The sequence below is a fragment of the Temnothorax longispinosus genome, chromosome 11 (genome assembly GCF_030848805.1).
Source record: "Temnothorax longispinosus isolate EJ_2023e chromosome 11, Tlon_JGU_v1, whole genome shotgun sequence".
Taxonomy (NCBI): Eukaryota; Metazoa; Arthropoda; class Insecta; order Hymenoptera; family Formicidae; genus Temnothorax; species Temnothorax longispinosus.
This window is the reverse complement of record NC_092368.1, coordinates 6433984-6454344: the sequence shown is the minus strand read 5'-3', so window position 1 is coordinate 6454344 and position 20361 is coordinate 6433984. Positions and strand designations below refer to the sequence as shown.

Genomic DNA, 20361 nt, shown 5'->3' with positions numbered 1-20361 from the left:
CTGGCATCCTCCGCGGTGTGAAATTTGCCCGGTATCTAGGAGGACGAGAGGGTACTCAATCCGCATATAATTAGGCGTAACGTTTAATTCCGCGCATTAATTTTACGATTTCATTACGTAGCTACTGCATGCCTTCCAATTCTTTCTAAAAGTACCGGCATCGTATATTCCGTCGGATCTGCACGTGAAACATATGTATTCTCCAAAAATCGAAAAGTGAAATATTACTCAAAACGAGTGAAATGTATAAGTGTAACGAAAAGTGAAAATTGAGTCTGTGCACTTCGAGTGATTTACCACTCTAGAAAGAGTAAAGTTGCACTGTAAGTTGGAGTAAAATCGCGCTCCATTTGAGTGAAAGGGCACTCTTTTCTAGTGCAGTAGATCAGTGTCCATAGGAGTGAATTATGTCACTCTACAAATTTGAGTGGAAAATTAAAGTTTACTCTGTTAGTCATTTTCATGTCTTTAGTGAAATCGTGATTCACTATAGTTTTAGAGTGAGATCGTATCACTCCCACGGTAGAGCAGCCGCTCTAAAAATTTGAGTGAAAAATTCACTTCTTATGAGTGTCCGCATTTACTCAAATTAAAGTGAAAATCCCTCTTTTTTGGAGTGACAATCGCAATCACTCTAATATAGTGGCGAAATCACTCTATGAGATTTAGAAAGTATATTTTTGGCAACTTTGAATTGAAAATTTATTTATTCGTTTATTTAATAGCGCGTGTAAACTAATCGGAAGTTCGATAGGAAAAAACTACTGCGCATTTTTACGATACCATGTAAACGCGTTTATTTATCTTGAATGATTCAATCAAAAGCACGACGGTTTGCTCAAACGCAAACGATACGTTATAATAAGCGATAGATGTAAAAGCGATACATTACATTGGACAATAATTTGTCAGTCTTTCGCGATGCACAGTTGATCGATGTTGCATCCGCCTGGAATCATTTAAATGGTAGCGCCGGTTTGTCAGTAAGATTATTAATGATATCAATTATTCGCGGCTCTTATCGTGATCCGCGCACGGCGCGGCGGCAAAATTCTCTCTCTCTCTCTCTCTCTCTTTCCGGGAGCTGCCGCTCTATTTCGGGCTCTCTTTTTTTCGACAAGCCGCACTCAGCGACGAAATTCAAAATAGAAATTCATCTGTGATTTTCAGGGAAGTTACTTTTTAAAAGTAACTAGTTACCGTTACTCGTTACCGAGTCAAAAAAGTAACTATAGTTACCGTTCAGTTACTGGTTCTCAATAAGTAACTCGTTACCGTTACCGTTACTTAACAACCTTTGGTTGGCAGCAGTCGGGAGTAAAAAGTAAAATTCGTTGTTTTTTCCGTTACTTTTTTTATGTTAAAACGAGATTACAGACTAAAAAATTTATTTTTAAAATATTTTTTGTTAAAATATTAATAAAAGCAATAAAATTTTATATTTTAAATCGTAAGACCACAAAAAATTTAAAAGGAAGGCTCTATAATTAGGTACTCAAAATACAAATAAACATTTTTAGTTTTTATTAAATTTATAATTACAGTCAAATATTTTTATACTTTTTTGTACTTAATTTTATTTATACTTAATTTTACTCTCTAAATTTGAATCAGTGAATAGTCACTGATATCAGTGTAAAGTATGCCACTTGATATCAGTGACTATTCACTGATTCACAGTACTATTCACTGATTCAGATTTAGAGAGTATGTTTAAAAATTCTAACACATTCTAAAAGCGCAGCGGCATCAAAACCAGTATTCATAAAATTTGTTTTTATAGGTACTAATACGGCTCTGTGATTAATTGACTTATGATATCTTAAAACTATTCTTAAGACAATCTTAAATATAACAACGGACTATGAATATCGATCGAAGACTAAATTATTGAATATACGAAAATTATGTCATAAATAGATTAAAAATATAAAAAGTAACGATAAAAAAGTAACTGTTAAAAAATTCGTTACTGTTACAGTTAAAAAAAGAAAAAGTAACGCCGTTATCAGTCTGTTACCAAAAAAGTGTAAAAAAGTGTAACTGTAACGGTAACGGCGTTACGAATAACGTTATTTTTCAACCCTGGTGATTTTACGCGCCGTATATATAATACGCATTTGGTAAAAGATCCCAGGTAGCACATATACGTTTCAGAAATATTTTATAAGTGTTTTTCCGAAACGTTTTATAACCGATTTCTAGAAACGTTTCTTATGAGTAAAAATGTCCATTCGAAAAACGTTCGATGGAACGTTTCTTTTCCGATAAAATAACGTTTAAAAAACTATTATAGAAACGTTTTGTTTTAATGATAAAGAGATTTTAGATAAAGACATTTAAAATTCCTACTTTTCACGTCTTTTAAACGTGTTTATGACGTCTTTGAGATATGCGTGAGAATGTTCTACAAGCTTTATGCATATACCATCTATGACATCTATTCTTTTTCGAAGAAATTCCTGAACTGGTGAACATTCGTGCAATAAGTTAAAGTGAAACAAAATATACTTGTTCACTCTAACTTAATTGCATTACTGATGTGCATCAGTTCAGGAAGTTCTTCAAAACGGAACATACGTATAAATGTTCTTTCAATGGCCACGTTCAGCAGAACGTTTATTTTGCAACTGTTTGGAAGTTTTCTAAGCACAGATTTGTCTGATGACAAATAGATTAAGACCGGTAGGACAAAATTAATTAAAGTAAATAAGTGGATATATGTGCATGGATAAAATGATTTATTTTATGCAATAATTAGTGCAATATAAATTTAAATGTTTCAAAAAAGGTTATTAAAGGCTATTATATAACATATATAAAGCAAATTATAATTTTGAAAGGAAAAATTTAACAACCAGGTATTTTTGTTAACTGTAGAAACGTAAAAAATACGTTTCTTAATGGTTTTTTACGGTTATGAAACTATGTATACGTTCAAACAACGTATATGAAACTATATGCGCTACCTGGGATATATCTAAAAGTCAAAGAGTCAAAGTGAAATATCATTCAAAACGAATGAAATGCAAGTGTAACGAAAAGTGAACATTGAATCTGTGCAAAAGAGTAAAATTGCGCTAAGTTGGAGTAAAATCGCGTTCCATTTGAGTGAAAGGGCACTCTTTTTGAGTGCAGTACATCAGTATATCCATAGGAGTGAATTATTTTACTTTACAATTTTCAGTGGAACACTCTTTTAGATTCACTTATCAGTCGATCTTTAGTGAATCATAATTCACTATAACTTTGGAGTGAGATCGTATCACTCCGGTAGCCGCTCTAAAAATTTGAGTAAAAAATTCACTGCCCTAACAGCATTAATATCCTGTATATCTATAAAATATACCAAGAATGTACTTAATGTACTGATACATCTTTATAATATCTTATATACTTATGATATCCTTTGAACATTTTTAGAATATATATTTGTTGTTAGAGTATAGCTTTTAGAGTGAGATTGAATCACTCCGGTAAAGTAGTCACTCTAAAAATTTGAGTGAAAAATTCACTCCTACCTTATGAATGCCCGCATTTACTTAAATTAGAGTGACAACCTTCTCTTTTGGAGTGACTAAGGCCGGTATTCACAGTCGATTCTTATATTTAAGACCATCTTAAGTTTTACCTTAAGATATCATAAGCCAATCACAGAGCCGTATTAGCGTCTTAAGACATTACTTAAGACGGTCTTGAAATAAGATCCGACTATATGAATACCGGCCTAAGTATTGCAATCACTAATATATTAGTGGCAAAACCACTCTATGATGATTTTGAGATTTAGAGAATCAAAATATCCGCGCATGTACAAGAGAGAAATATATATTTATACATATATATATATATATATACAGGGTGTCCGAAAAATCGCCTACTCCACTTCGGGAGGTGATTCGGGACCCAAAAACAAGCAAAAAAGTTCATACAAACATAGGTCCGGAAATGAGCCGTTTCCAAGTTATAGCCACTTTTATGTTCAAAAATCGTAATTTAGAATCCGCTTGATATCCCTGTTTCTTAATTATTTCTTAAATTAAAAATTTTTATTTTTAAATATCAGCTAATTCATTAAAACTTAAACGATCCATTGATGAATACGGAAAGATTAGATACAACCTAAAAGTAAGGTGTTGTTAAATAATAATTTGAAACTTATTGAAAAGCCGTGATTTACTTACTGATTTTGAATAGGCGTGAAAACAACTGATTTCAAGTAGCCGTGAAAACAACTAATTTTGAATAGCCGTGAAAACAACTGATTTCAAGTAGCCGCCGTGAAAACAACTAATTTTGAATAGCCGTGAAAACAACTGATTTTTTTTAAAAATAATGTAATCGCATTTACAAATATTGAAAAATTAAAAAAAAATAAAAAAATTAAAAATATTTAAAAATAAAAATTTTTAATTTAAGAAATAATTAAGAAAGAGGGATGCCAAGCGGATTCTAAATTACGATTTTTGAACATAAAAGTGGCTATAACTCGGAGACGGCTCATTTCCGGACCTATGTTTGTATGAACTTTTTTACTTGTTTTTGGGTCCTGAATCACCTCCCGAAGTGGAGTAGGCGATTTTTTGGACACCCTGTATATATAGGGGAGACCGGGGCTGACTCGACACGATTTTTTCAAAGGCAATTTTCAACAATTAATTAAAATTTTCAAGCAAATGGTACACATTTAAAGAGTATTCCTTCAGGTAAAATTGCTTAAGGAAATTTTACTGTACGTCGCTTAGTTTTGCCCCCAGGAAAGAAAAAGTGACGCAAAGACAAATTTTCAAATTGAATTGCCGGAGCAAACTCGACGCTTCAACTGATCGACACAATTTGATCTGGAACTTATTTTTTATTGTCTGAAACTAAACATATATTGTTTATCGTGTATTTAGAAAGTACAAAAATTCGAAATTAAGTAAAACAATCATTGCAGAAATAATGAGAACAAAAATTGTTGAACATTCAATTATTTTCATCTAAACTCATATCTGAAAAACAATTTATGTAAGTAAATTTGCAATTAGACGTGCGCACACATTTGTCATGGCCATATAGCTGCATAACAAAAGCATCGTTTGTTATCGGGAGCCGATAAAGCGTGGTGTCGACTTTGCCTCAAACGTCGTTTTTCACTTTTGTTACTCCAAAAATGTAAAAATTTTGAAAATATGTAAAAACTATTATCGGATTCATATAAAGCATCGAATTTCCCATCAAAATCACTTACCGGTAGATTCGCAAGAGTAAAGCTCAATGAAAGAGTAGAAATTTTCGAGAGATCAGAAAAATTACTTTTTACTATCGAAAACGCTTATGTCGCGCTAAAGTTACACCATAACTCAGAATGTCACCAAATTCCGTTGATAATACTGGCACATAAAGACGCATTTACAGTAGGACAGGCAAGTTTCTACGATAGATTTAAATTGGCAAAAAGCCTAGTGTCAAGTTTGCCCCGGTCTCCCCTATATTATTATATATATTATTTTTTATTATATTTATATATAAAACATGAGGCACGCGAGTTTCGAGATTTTTTGTTCCGGTCCAGTCGAGAGGAGGGTACGATTTCCCCCTCGGTCATCGATTCCTGCTAAAGTCATCGACACGTGACTGCTCGACCGGTCCTGCAATCTAGTTCCGTCGCGATCCAATCAGACGGGGAAGAGGGGTACCCGGGGGGGAAGGAGGGAGGGACGGCGCGATGACGAGGGGGCTGAGGATCTGAGGGAGTCTCGATCGCTATCGTCAGAATCAAGGACGTCCGCCTACGCCACGCTTCCCATATACCGTTACTACCGAATTCCGGCTTCCCCTCGGGCTCACCCTCCTTTCTCTTTCTTTCTTTCTTTCTCTCCCCGTAAGCGAGCGCGCGGACGAATTCGGAAGACCACCGCTTCTTGCAGGCTCCGATCCGATCTCCCTGGCTCGGCGGCTTCTATCCGATTCGCTCGGGGTTTCCTCACGTTGGAATCCGGATGCCGAGGAGCGAACGGGCAAGCGAGCGGGCGAGCGAGCGAGCGAGCGAACGACCCGCAGCTGCACTCGCGGCATTCTTCGCGCGTTGCGAAATTGCGCGTGTTCTCCATGGTGTGTCGCGTGCTCGCGTGTTCCTTCGCATGTACTCCTCTCTCCTTCCCCTCCTCCCTCCTTCTCCTCGACCCTCCTACTGCGTTGTCAGCGGGTGTTCGTGTGTGGGTGGCTGGACGAGCTGGGACGTGCAACATCGTCGATAGCCAGCGCGCTCACAGTCATTGATGCGCCCGCGCGTCCACGTGTGCGTGCCCTAAGAAATGCGGGGAGAAAGGGGGTGTCAGGGAAGGATATTAAAAAATAGAGTCCCTCTAATAAGAGTCGCGACATCTTGAGTTTCGGCAAAATAAGAGAGAAAGAGAAAGCGATATACAAGCGATGTACATTCATATTGTTTTCTCTTTCTCTCTTATATCTCTTTCTCTTTCTGTTTCTCGTGCTTTTGCCGAAAATGCAAACCAATTAAAAGTTGCAGCTCCGTGTCGCGACTCTTATTAGAGGGACTCTATTAAAAGACTCACGAACGCTCGGAGTACTCGCTGAACTGAAGAAAAAAAATCTTTGGTCGTCGTAAGACCGGGAATTGACCATCTCGAAGTAAACAGCTACTTTTGTTTTTGTAATTTTGTAATTTTGTAATTTTTTCATGTTACCTTTCCTCGCGTGCGTTGCTTGCAAGGGAGGATGTCTCTTTAGAGCAGGTCTCTTTCTATAATTATGAAGCGCAAATACAGTAAAAGAATTAAATGCGCGAGAAAGTCAATTTATGATTTTTAATTAAAACTGAGAAAATTACAATTATCTCTCATTGACGCTAGCTAACATTCATGCTTTAGTTCAATTTATTATTATAATAACACAATTAGTAAAATACAGTTTACAACAATAATACAGATATACAAATTTTATACAGTATAAATAGTGCGGAAATAATGAAGTAAAATAAAAATATGAAGCTCTTTTATATATTAATTGTGTAATATCATAAACAGAATAAAGTGACAATATTTTTAAAATCCGAATATCTTTTTTTAATGACATATTCTTTGACCACCTCAAACTTATAGTTAATTTTTCTATAATAAAAGAAGTATAATAACTTATTGCTATGTTTGACAGTATTATATAAATTTTAAATCAAATTTCTATTAAAATATATTCCCTTTCCAGTTGACATTAGCTGAGGAATATAATCTTATTATTTAGCTCTGAGAAAATTAATTAGCGAAAAATTTTTCTTTTATGGCTTATAATTTAAAAGCTAATATCTAATAATAATAATATATTTATACAGTAGTAATATATATTTATATTATATTAATAATAAAATATAGATATATATGATCTATGAGATTATTTTTCGGTGTTTTATTCTGCTTATAGTATCATTTATATATAAAAAGTTTCATATTCACACACACAAAAACTGTTTTTATAATAATTGAAGTATTAGTAATATCACAAAATGCAAGATGATGCTCGAAGCTTAATTATGCGATCGATCGTTGGATCGATGCAATGGTATCCGAAATTCTGAATATGAAAACCGGAAAATTTTTACAAAGCGAGTTAATTATTCGTGACGCAAATTTAACTCTAATAAATTTCAGTAATGCGCTATCGCCTTCGATGATATAAAGACAATAAAAGACAATAAAAATACCTATATTTCCTAACAGGTTCCAACATCTAAAATTATATTTGTAATGATAAATTTATTACAAAATAAAAACAAAGCAATTGCTCGCGACGTCGACAATGAGAGAAAAAAATTGATATTAAAAAATAGCAGCAGAAATCACGACAAGAAGGCAAGGTTAAACAAAACTTTGCCGAGTTGAAAAATCGATGCCCAAGAGCTCTTTCAACTTCCACGATTTTAAACATTTTTAATGAAGATAAAAATAAATCTATTCATTATTTTCTGACAAGAATTTTTAACCTGAGAAAACATAGTCTTTGCTTTAATAAATACAACCATTTCATCAGTAAAAAGAGAAAGCTTTTGTAATTTAATTAAACACTATGTACTGATTTCCCCAAAAAATCCACCTTGCTATAAAATTATACAATTTTCAGATTGCTAGAAATAGAAACTAAAATGTTAAAATTGTCTAAATTTACTGCAAATATTATTATTAGAGAAAAACTAGATTTTAGAGCAGAAAATGATGAAGAAGACGAATATAAACGAATTTTCTCAGCTAGACTGTATGTCAAGAAGAGAAACATAAATCCAAATGTGGAAGAATTTTCAAATAAATCTTATTATTATTATCACCTAATAAAAAAATATGATATTCGTATAAAATAAGATCGAAAAATGAATAATAAAACATTACACAATACGATAAAACATTGCATATACAATGCTATAAACGATAAAATATTCATGCAAGTTTGCATACAAAAATAAAAATAAACCCATTATTGACGAATGACCAGCATCCGCGACTTCTTTCGCTTATAAATACACGTTCCTTTCTTCCGATCTTTACTTAATTACGCGCTAAATCGCGTTGTATACGTTTTATCAAGCATAATGACTCGATGGAATCCGAAAAGCTGACTGTGACTGGGTTGTATCTAAGCGCAGTCCTCCTCCGAGCGACATATCGCGTGTCAACGTGGGACCTTCCTTGCACAGCGAGCTGTTGCCGATCTATTGCAAGATAAGTCGACTGTTCACGGCGCAGTGCGAAATTACGTTTTACGATCGTCGCTAAATTAACGCTTCCGAATGGCTTCTTAGCGCCATTAGATTTACCGAACTGCAATTATCTGCGCTGCGCGTCGTGTTAATTGCAGCTGCAATGGTCACTTCGGAACAAGCTCTTTTACGACCTACGATACTTGTTTGTAATTTTACGCCTGGCATATTTGATCTCACTGCATTATATAAATTTTCACTGATATAGGTACATTTTAATATGCCCTGTGCATTTCGCCTATGTAACACCAATACGTCGTAAAATTTATAACGTTTTTTCCGATTCATAATCGTATTATTTCTTTGTGAGTAAGAATTAAATGCGTTTGTTAAAGTCATATGATTACATGATTTTATCGTAAAATGTTTAGAATAAATTATAAATAAAAGTAATTATCGAATCGGATTGTGGATCATGACTCCTTGCTTCCGCCGTGTAAACCTATGTCCTTTGAATGATTTGTCGTTGCCAAAAAAATTCCATATCGAGCAGACGTTACTGCTGCAAAACGTTACTGTAACAGATATTCAATACAGTTGAAGGGAAGTGTATTGTTATCCAAAAGGGAAGTATATATATTATATATACATATATATTTCAGATAAAATTAAATAACATCTTACTTTTAATTAAAAACAACATTGAAACAACTATCGAAAATAAACACTACTATACATTTTCTTGTTTTTTGACTCGTCTATGTCACACATCTTTCTTCGCTCTTCTTAATGTTATATAAAGTGATGCGAATTTGCATTTTTAATTGTGCTGGATATAATTGGCCAATTTTTGAAAAATTACAATTGTGTTTTTGAGAGAGTTGCACACAGTAATTCAATGGTATCAGAAAAGTTTTGATTAATTAATATCAGTGTATCAGAGAAAAAACACTTTATTTTTAAAATTACGTCATTCTTTTTTATATTACGAATAAGAAACTAGGTTAAAAGAAACGAATGGTATTTCAAGGTAAATAATTTATTTTGTTTTCAAGTTAAAAATCAAAATTTCTCAAAAATATCACAGGTACATGATATCTCTTGAGCAGCACAAATTCGTCGCTATGAATTGTTATCATTTTTGCGCAGAAGTTTGTCATCATTTGTACCTAACAATAAACATGTTCTTTTGACGCAACAAACTCTTTACGTAAATAAATGTTCACTTTGTGTTCTTCTCTCCTTGCTTAAAAGAAATGTTTATTTACGAGAGATTCGTGAAGTTGATCGAACGCGGAAAAGTCGACGGTCTCACGCGACAGATATAAAGTACAAAGAGAAACGAATAAATAAAGTAATCGCTCGTATATGTCAAATACAATGGAAATAAAGGCCAACAATCGAGCAAAACAGTATGTCAAATCAATAGTTCATTTAATAATATATACAAATGACGGTACGTTTCGAACACACAGTGTCTTCTTCAGCCGATAAATTCGAATAATTACATGAAGTCGCGCAATAAGCAAAGTATCAAATAATCAAAAAAATAATAAATAAAGAGGTAAAATAATCGGAGACTACGAATAATACGAATAATAACAATAGTAATTCTATAGAATAGGGCCCTTTCTGAATTTTGATATTTTCTTGCGGTTTTCTTGGTAAAAGCCTTTTTCGGGCTCCCCCGATTGATTATCACTGTCGGAGTCACAACAAAGGTTTTTACCAAGAAAACCGCAAGAAAATATCAAAATTCGCAAAGGGCCCTATTCTATAGAATTACCATAACAATAAATCCAAAGTTCAAATCGCTGCTATACAAGCAGCGGGTAAAGCAAGGTAAAAAAATTCTTAAAATTCTTTTCTTTCAATGTACAAATGATAGTTTAAAATTTTGTCAAGCCAGCGCGAGCAGTTTTAACGTTGGTTTTGTGTCTCCTTGATTACAAGGCAGAAAGACAGGCGTAAAAAATCTGTTTAAAAACCAGCAACATTACTCACCAATCAGAAGTAATTTGGTTAAAAAAAATCTAAGCCAACACGCACAAATGTAATCTGGGTAACAAACCTGGCTCATAAGCCAAAAAACGAACGTGTCCATCTGTAATATGCGGTCAAGGAGCAACGTGTTTTGAAAGGACACGCAAGTAGGCGATAAGAAATATAAAATTCAGAGAAATTATATTGGGAAATTACACTTACTATTGAACCATCCGCCGTAACGGAAACGTATCACTCGAATAAGAATAAGGAAAATTTATAATAAGACAGAATGCGTCAGCAACAATAGGATAATTCGTTGAAAATTATGTCGCAAATCGCGCCACTCCGGTATGGACCAGAAGAAACGGGAAGAGAAAGCAAACTCAAGGGCACAAAAATAAACGTGCGAACCGTGCGGTGAAATTTAAACCTTTGAAAGTTGACTAAGTATATCCAAGGAGATTAGAAGTTCAAAATCTTTCGAAACATTAAATCTAACATTTAAAAGACAACCGTTCCCAAGTAAATTATTATGAATTCAAGATTTGTTATCTTGCTTGACGTCATATAATAACAACCCTCAAGGCTTTAATTTCATTAATTATCTACTATTAAAAGAGATTTCAATCTAAATTGAAATGTTTAACTGATCGTTATGAATTAATTATTTCCTGTATATTAGTATTATTATAATTTGCGCAATAACGTCTGCATATTTTCCTGCCTTGGTTATTTTGTTATTATAATTACACATCTCTCAAAGTCCGACACAAAAGATTTTTATCGATTATAATTTTTAAATAAACGTTGATATTTTTTATTTTTTAACAATAAAATACATATGCTTCCTGCTCTTTCTTTGTGGAAAGAATCAAAGTGTATACTACGATCACCTCACGGACTTCTTTGAATTAAATTACTCCGAGAGAAAAAGAAAGGGGATAAAGGATTTACATACTCAGCTGTTCGTGCGCGGCGTTGAACTTCAAAAAGGAGAGCTGCGTTTCTTTACCCAGTGGCAGCACGTCGACGATCCGATTCAAACTGGCGAGCACCGCGACGATGGCGTATTGGTTGTCTCCCTCCATGTAAGTCCAATGTACGACCAACTCGCCGCTTAACTTATTCCAAACGAGATTTTCCACGCAACCGTTGAACTTGGTACGCACATAAGCTGTCATCGCGCACTTGTTGACGTTCCATAATGACAACGATCCGCTCTTATTTCCACCTATGCAAACCAAGCCGGGCACTTTCGGATGCCAGGCGATCGCCTGTCAAGTACGAAACACTTTTGTCATCTTTACCGCTCTTGTCATTGGAAAAATGTAATTTGCGTAGAATAGTATATTGGTCAGCAATTGAAGATAAGTAAATTGAATAAAGTGAAAAAAAAAAAACAAAGAGAAAAAAATTATAATAGCTTAATTCTTTACACTGAGAATGGCCTAATATCAGGCCGAAACGTTTGTCAAGTTGTCAATTCTTGACTAATTAAAGATTACGACACTAACATCTTGTTGCGATTCTGTGCCCTTTTCAATTTATTTATTGATTTTTAATTCATTTGAGCCTTCTAACAATTAGATTATAATTAGATTAATATTAATTTTTAATTGCGAGCAATATTCGAAATAGACAGATTCTCCTGTCGAGCTTCTCGAATTTATCTATACACAAATAGTTACCTGAAGAATCACCTTTGCCGCTTGGTATTCGTGATTATTCGACCTTTATTGATTATATTGAATCATAGATTTGTGAAACAAAATTGCCGAAGCTGCATTCAGATTTGCTTCGACCGCAAATCTGAATGATACTTTTCGTAATATTGTACATTGACAGCGTCACGAATAAGGGCATAACGATTAACTCGTGCGATGTAAATCTTTCTACCTCGTTAAGGGGGTAGTACAGTCTTGCGGAGGGTCAATTTCAGAATTTATTTGTGACAAAGTGGTATAGGCCAATCAGGTTCATGTTGTATACGATATTGAACATGTTTAGGTGCATTTACAGTATTTTTTATATGGAAAAATATTAAGAAATGTAGCAGTTATGAGTCATCTTTTCGCGCGCGCGCTCGACTACGGTGTACCTAGTAGCTCTTGTACGGCGTGCTTGAAATAAAAAACGCAAAAAGGGTATTAAATTTAAATGTATTCCCCACAGAGTGACGTTCAAAAATTGTAAAAATGTTAAAAATTGTGAAAGTTATAGCAGAAAGTTATTTTGTGCCAATAAACTTTTTGTCAACTTCTTTTTGTTAAGTGCTATAACTTTCACAATTTTTAACATTTTTGCAATTTTCGAACGTCACTCTGTGGGAAATACATTTAAATTTAATACCCTTTTTGCGTTTTTCATTTCAGGCACGCCGTACAGGAGCTACTAGGTACACCATAGTCGAGCGCGCGCGCGAAGAGATGACTCATAACTACATTTCTTAATATTTTTCCATATAAAAAATACTGTAAATGCACCTAAACATGTACTTCAATATCATATATACCATGAACCTGGCATACCATGGATTGGCCTACCACTTTGTCACAAATAAATCCTGAAATTGATCCTCCGCAATCCTCCGCTAGACTGTATTACCCCCTTAAGGATTATGGTCGAATAACGTTTCGCTGACGTACCTTTACGGGTTTAAAGAATTTAATATCGAAACAAGGAGTCAATTCCGGCCAGGTGAACATTCGAGCGATTTTGTCCTGCCCGGTCGAAATGAGGTGTTTGAAATTCGGCGAAAAACTCAGAGTTAGGATGTCAGACGTATGCTCGTAAGTGGAATGCAGCAACTTGCCCGTGTTGGGCTCGTATATCGATATTTTGCCGGCACATCCGCTGCGAATATAATATAATTTTTAATTTATTAATTTTTTATTGGTTTTATATATATGTATATATATATATATCTAAATATATATGTATGTATATATACATTATATACATCCCATTTCGTGCTTTCACTGAAAATTTTCAAACGGAACTCTCCATATTGTAGTAGATCGTTTGAAAGGGCATAAAATATGAAAAATTTTGGCGCAAATCAGAGGTCGATACGTTGATCCGTTCGAGAGTTATTTAGGGTCAAAGTTCGAAAAAGCTCATTTTCTTATTCTCGAACAAGTATCGACCTCTTATGCCAAAATTTTTCTTATTTTATGCCCTTTCAAATGATATACTACAATGTAGGGAGTTCTAGTTAAAATTTTTAAGTTGGGGTCGCCTTGGGGCACAACTCCCGCAACCCCCTTAAATGAGTTACCCCCTCGAAATGATCGAACACGTATTTCGCGATCTTTCATAATTTTTTTTAGCCGTTTCCGAAATATAGGGTGTGGACACTTTTCGTTAATTCGTTTGTCTATATATTACCGGTTATCAGGTTTGCAGACTGTAACGTGCTAAATAAACATATTTAAACGGTCTGTGCGTCCAAATTCAGGATAGAATTCTATTTATAATTTTATGTGCCATTGAAGAATCAAAATACGCGTATCAAATACATGCCAAACACATGAAAGAACACTCGGCATATAAAGTCATAGCTAGAATTCAGTTCTGAATCCTGACGCAAATTATAGTTTGTGTAAAACGAGTTTAAGTTGTCAAGATATAAAAAGTGTATTTTTTTAAATGTCGGCGTATAACGAGTTGCGATATAATATAGAAAATAATAGAATTTTATTTTGTAGCGTTAATTGTTAATTCTAATTGGCTAAGGCGCCTTGCCGGTTTGCTTCCAGGGGAAAGTAATTAAAATACCCATGCATCGACACCCTACGACCTCAAAGAATTCTTAAATGTCCAAGAGATTAATTATATAGAGTCGATATTCACGTGACAATCTGACGATCGTGAGCTGACCAGCAGATGCAACGTATAATGCAGCCTTCTTTACGGGTTATATCCAATATACAACTGCAATCGACGTTCCACAAGATCTTCTTTTTCTTCAAATCATATAGCATGAGCATCGAGACGTTTCTAACAAATCCAACAGAAGTGGAGACGGCCATTATCAATTTATTGCCTAAAACATAATGGTAACTCGTGTTACTCTGTAAATTAAAGTGGAACACGTTGTACAATTATTTTCCACTTATCTTTCAATAGAATCTCAATTTCAGCAGGCGCAACAAAAAAATATCATTCTTACACCTGCTGAACTTTTGTCAGCGTTAAAAAGTGACATAAAAAATATATACATACTCTCTAAAAGTCGAATAGTGAAATGTAACTCAAACCGAGTGTAATACAAATGTAACGAAAAGTGAAAATTGAGCCTGCGCACTTCGAGTGATTCGCCACTCTAAGAAAGAGTAAAATTGTGCTTTATTAGTTGGAGTGAAATCACATTTCATTTGAGTGAAAAAGCCTTTTTCGAGTGCAGCAGATCAGTGTCCATAAGAGCGAATTATGTCACTCTACAATTTTGAGTGGAAAAGTTCACTCGGTTAGTCATTTATCATAGCTTTAGAGTAAGATCGCATCACTCCGGTAGAGTAGCCGCTCTAAAAATTTGAGTGAAAAATTCACTCCTACCTTATGAGCACCCGCATTTACTCAAATTAGAGTGACAACTCTCTCTTTTGGAGTGTCTACCGCAATCACTCTAATATATTAATGGCGAGACAACTCTACAATATTTGGAGAGTATACTTATAAAAAAGCATTGTAGTCATATCGCCTAGACCTGCCGCGGAGTGTCACATTATTCAAGGTATAATTGCTGTTCGCGCGATACATTAGCTTCGTATATCGCTCGATGCTGACTCACCGTCGCTGCTCCATTTAACGTTGATAATTTTATTGAAGTTGGTTTTGTACGATGACAACTTTTCGCCGTTTTTATCAAATATATTTAGATGATTGCAATCGGTCACGGCGAACATGTCGTTGCAGCTCCAGTCGACCACCCTGATATTATCACCTTCAACACCAAAAGTCGTTTGAGAGACGGGAATTTAAAAGATAAACCTGAGACTTTGAATCGATTGCGATACGTACTACGCAAAGGGAATTGATCGGGCATGGACAACATCTTTTCCGCGCTTCCTATCAGGGTCCACTTGCGCGGCGCGCACTTCCAGCTTCCCTTCGTCTCGTATTCCGGACGCGGCGGATCCCGAGGCCGCACTATCGAGCCGCTAAAGCGTAAAATCTTGTCTTGATTTAATTCTGCCAAGAAGCATATTCCACTGTAATTCATTGTACGCTGGAAACATGGAAAAATCCTAAACGCAACGATATGACTATTGTTTGTATAGTTAACTTCAATTTATAATTTGCGCTAGTATAGAATTCAAAATTCTATTTTTCTCGCACTAAATAGAATTCAAAATAGAATTCTATTTATAATTTTATGCACTGTATAACGTGAGAAACATTTGAAAACTTAGAATATGCATATATATATGATGTATCAAATATTCAAATATTCATACGTGTGTATCAAAATTTCAAAATACACGGCATATAAAATTGTAAATAAAATTCTATCCTGAAATCTAACGCAAATTATAAAATTCGCTTGAAGTATAGCCTTTAGAATTTTTGTTTATTTAGAAAATAAAAAATAATAAATTGAAGAATTATTTACACACGGGTATATTTTTATATTAATTAGCACAATTATACCAATTGGATGTGCATGCATCCATTTCATTGCAATCAGACATTACCTGGCATTATAGCTCGCTCCATCATTATAGCACGCAAAGCTTTACGTCGGTATGTAACATCCAGCGAATCGACCTATTTTTTTTTTAAGAAAATCAAAATGTGATTACGCAATTGAGATCTTGATAATGTTTCGCATATTCATACCTGTTCACAAACGTCTATTACATGCGTATCCTCCTCCTCATCTGTCGTGTCGTCCTTTTTTAATAGATAACGAGCCATATCGAAACTATAGCCGCGTCGGCACGGTAAGAATCTATCTCCCGAATAGATCTGTTTCGATATCAACGGACACGCTTTGATTTTTATGCAGTTCGAATACTGAAATTTCTGCGCGTCACGTTGCTCGGGACCCTCGCTGATAGCTTCGTGCGGGGTAGACGACAGAAGCCATTTCCGTGGAATAACCTTGATAAGACGTAAAAATCTTATATATCTTATAAAAAATCTATATATATAATAAAAATTAAACTAATATATATATATATATGGGAATATACATGTACATATACACAGCTGTTTGTCATAGTGTGGAAAATTTCGAGCGTAGATTTCTTCCTTAAATCTCTGAGATAAAGTGGAACAGTGTTAGTAAATTCTTGATCGAAAACAGAGATATTCTAACTATACTCCGTCCAACGAGAGATCATGGTTGATCAAACATAAATAACGATAGGGCACAGAGCCGCAACAAGGTGTTTGCGTTAGATTATTTTTATTTTTAATAGATATTGTCCAACACTATTACTGTGCCCTATATATACTGTGCTCTATCGTTATTTATGTTTGATCAACCATGATCTCTCGTTGGACGGAGTAGGTATAGAGATGTGCAAACTAAATACGAGTTGAATCAAATCGGGTGGGATACAAATTCAAATTTTTACGATTTGAATCCGAACTATTCAAAAATTTTCAATTTAGATGGATCGAATACAATTCATATTATACATTGTCAATTTTATAATAATAATAATAATAAATAATAATAATACAATTTATTAATTATTAATAATAAAATTTTGCGATGCAAAAGGTGAGGTAACATATGTTGCTATGAAACCTACCTGTTAACGTACAAGAAATTACAGTATGAATGACATTAAGAATACTAAAACATTGGAACATATACGATCCAAAACCACACGATCGCACACTCATGCACACACGTACTCACACGCACACACAGAAGCACGCACGCACGCACACTCGCAAAACAGGCATAGTAATATTCAAGTGGCGAGATTAGGTGGGCGAGTTTGACGAGAAGGCCAGTAACGATATGACTTGAGCAGCTACCGTGCGAAAAGAAGATAGTGAGGAGAAGGATTTTGTAGAAGAAGGCAGTTGGTTGTAGTATTTAACTGCAATACAGGAGAAAGAAGCACGGAATTTAGTAGTGCGATGCAAAGGAAAGAATAGGAGATCTAACTGGCTGGTGTCAGGGGTATTAGGGGAATGGAACTCAAAATTGTAGTGAAGGAGGCGGCGAAGGTAAGAATGAGTATTGGTGTGGAGAAGAGAGAAAACAAGACAGCATAGGGGTGTAGGACAAATCGTGGAAGTATTTTAAGTCATCCGGAGCCTGGATGTAAAGGAGATATGTGGTCATATTTACGAATACAGTAAAAAAAAAACGGAGGCAACGAATTTTGAATATGCAGTTGAATACGGTTTAGTAGTTATTGGCTAAGTGCGGGAACATATGATAAAAAAAAAGAGATGATTATAGAGACTGATAGACGTTGAGTTTTTGAGAGTTTGTAAGAATCATATCTAAAATGTGATAAAAAGGATATTCTGGGGGAAAAAAGAACGCGGTTAAGCAACTTTGGGGCCCACGATTAGTAATCAAATTATTTGGATATCGTAACCCTAATTTTACGTATTTGGACTAAAAATAACACCGCGTAACTAAAAGTCATAATTATTCTATCTATATCAAAAATTTTCAAGTTATATTAGTCAATTCTCTCAATTAGTTCTATCGATATTTACGCAAAGATAATGTTCACTTAAGGGGCGCTAAACAAAATGTTAAAATGCATAACTGTGGGCCAAATCGGTAAAAATTTTTCCCAGAGTATAAGAGACGTAGATAAGCAAAAGCAGCATAACATTTAGTTATAAAGTTATATATTGCCTGTACGATCATGTTAACAGGTGCAATCAGTGAGTGGCATTCAGTATTATAACCGCTCACTGAGCGGCTAAGCAGCAGTCAAAAAGTTTATTTCTAATTTTTGACATGCTCTGTGATCCTATCAAATTGTAAGTAAAGGTTTGAATATGCATAAAAAAATAGTAAGCTATGAGTATTAATAATAAAAAAATAAACTATTGTATATTATTTTATTTTAATTTTTATGTATGTAATTGGATAATGTTATTAGATATTACATTAGAGTATTTGATTTTTTTGCCTAATTGTTTCACTTACTGTGAAATTAAATAAAGCATATTTTATTAGTTTTATATTAAATATTTAAATATGTTTTTAGCTTTAAAAAGAATTTATATTATATAACTGATATCTATTATTTTTTCCTGCACATTAAAATATTCTCTTTATTATCTACGTGTAAAAATTCAATCTAATAATAATTATATTGTTAATTGAAAATTATATTTTAATTCAATTCGATTCGAAAGTATTTGATTCGCTTCGATTCGAATAAAATTTTGTCGATTCGATTCGACATCAAAAATCCTTGATTTGCATATCTCTAGTTCTAATGAAAATTTTTCATCGAACAATGAAGCATTATGATCTCGCAAGTTCGACTGCGGGTTGGGATTGCACATTTCACGAAAGAGCTTATACTTTGCAGAGAGACGCAAAGTTTGTACGCCCGGGATTATTTTAGATTTTAGCATGTATTTCTCGGATTTATCTCTGACGAAGACTAATCCTTCAGTACATCAGTGTGATCAATTGATCGCCACTCAATCGTCAGCCCGCGACCGTCGCGCTTCTAATTGAAAGTTTCATTCCCACGGTGAATCGGTGGAGAGCATGGTGGGGCGCGAACCGGTCAGCGACGTTATATGCGATGCGAAAACGCCACGTATACGCGCCGCGCAGTTCGTGGGCCGTATCACCTGCGGTAAACTCTGTCTCTTGCAGGGGATGCTCCTCGAAATGAGAGACAATAAATTTAAAGAATGAGAGAGAGAGAGAGAGAGAGAGAGAGAGAAGTAGAGAAAGATACGGCGGTCGCTATACGACACCCTGATCTAAACAGCGTTTTCTTCGTCGCGAGCGTTCAAGCAAGCGCTCAACGCGAGTCCAACGCGTTACATTTAATTCCGATACGTTACATTCAATTTTCATGACATTTAATTTCGTAACATTCACGAAACGCCATAAAATGGTATTTGTGCGCATAAAATGCTACGCTACGAAGCGAGTCGCGTCGCCGACTTGCCGCGAGCGATCTATATACGAAAATCAAGCGAGATTTTGAAGGGAATAAAATTGATTCTTTTTGTCATTCACGTCGGAAATTCGACGGAATTTTCCATTTTACGCCTTGACTCGCGTTCGCGTAGCAAACCGGGACATCCCGGGGGAAGCGGTTTATGCACTTCTGCAACAGACATCAGCAGGCTGCAGTGCGCCGCGCAGAAGGAGAAAAGATTCTACCAGACGTAAAATCCAAAATTTTCTACGTCCGAGAGAGCGGCCGAGTGCGGAGGGTGCCGCTGGATAATTTCTGCTGGCGGCATTATGCACGAAGGGGTAATACCTTATACCGACCATTGTACCCCCTGCGAACATCTGGCTGTCCGGGTTAGTGATGGATGGGACAAGTTACCGAACCTGATTCCCGTAGCTGGACCCAATCTCACATATACACACGTTTGAAAAAGAAAAGGAAAAAAAGGGAGAATACTCCCGTGCGCTCGCGCATGTCGCGTCTTATAAAACCTTAATTTGCAAGATATCAAACAAACTCGGGAGAAATAATTTCACGCGCACGTTTGCG

General features: G+C 35.1%; 1 protein-coding gene across 3 annotated transcripts in view; it reads right to left on the bottom strand.

Moving 5' to 3' along the window:
* Positions 1–1547: 1547 nt before the first annotated feature.
* The window catches only part of LOC139821721 (protein cortex), a 51546-nt gene continuing 32732 nt past the window's right edge, over positions 1548–20361 (bottom strand). For 2 of the 3 annotated variants that reach the window (XM_071792988.1, XM_071792987.1), the window contains 8 exons: positions 16517–16780; positions 16372–16444; positions 15698–15868; positions 15468–15620; positions 14528–14720; positions 13321–13528; positions 11634–11949; positions 6758–9264 (listed from right to left, as the gene is read on the bottom strand). In XM_071792988.1, the coding sequence (XP_071649089.1) occupies positions 9143–9264; positions 11634–11949; positions 13321–13528; positions 14528–14720; positions 15468–15620; positions 15698–15868; positions 16372–16444; positions 16517–16780 (1500 nt within the window). In that variant the 3' untranslated portion in view covers positions 6758–9142. The other variant, XM_071792989.1, reaches the window with a different exon arrangement.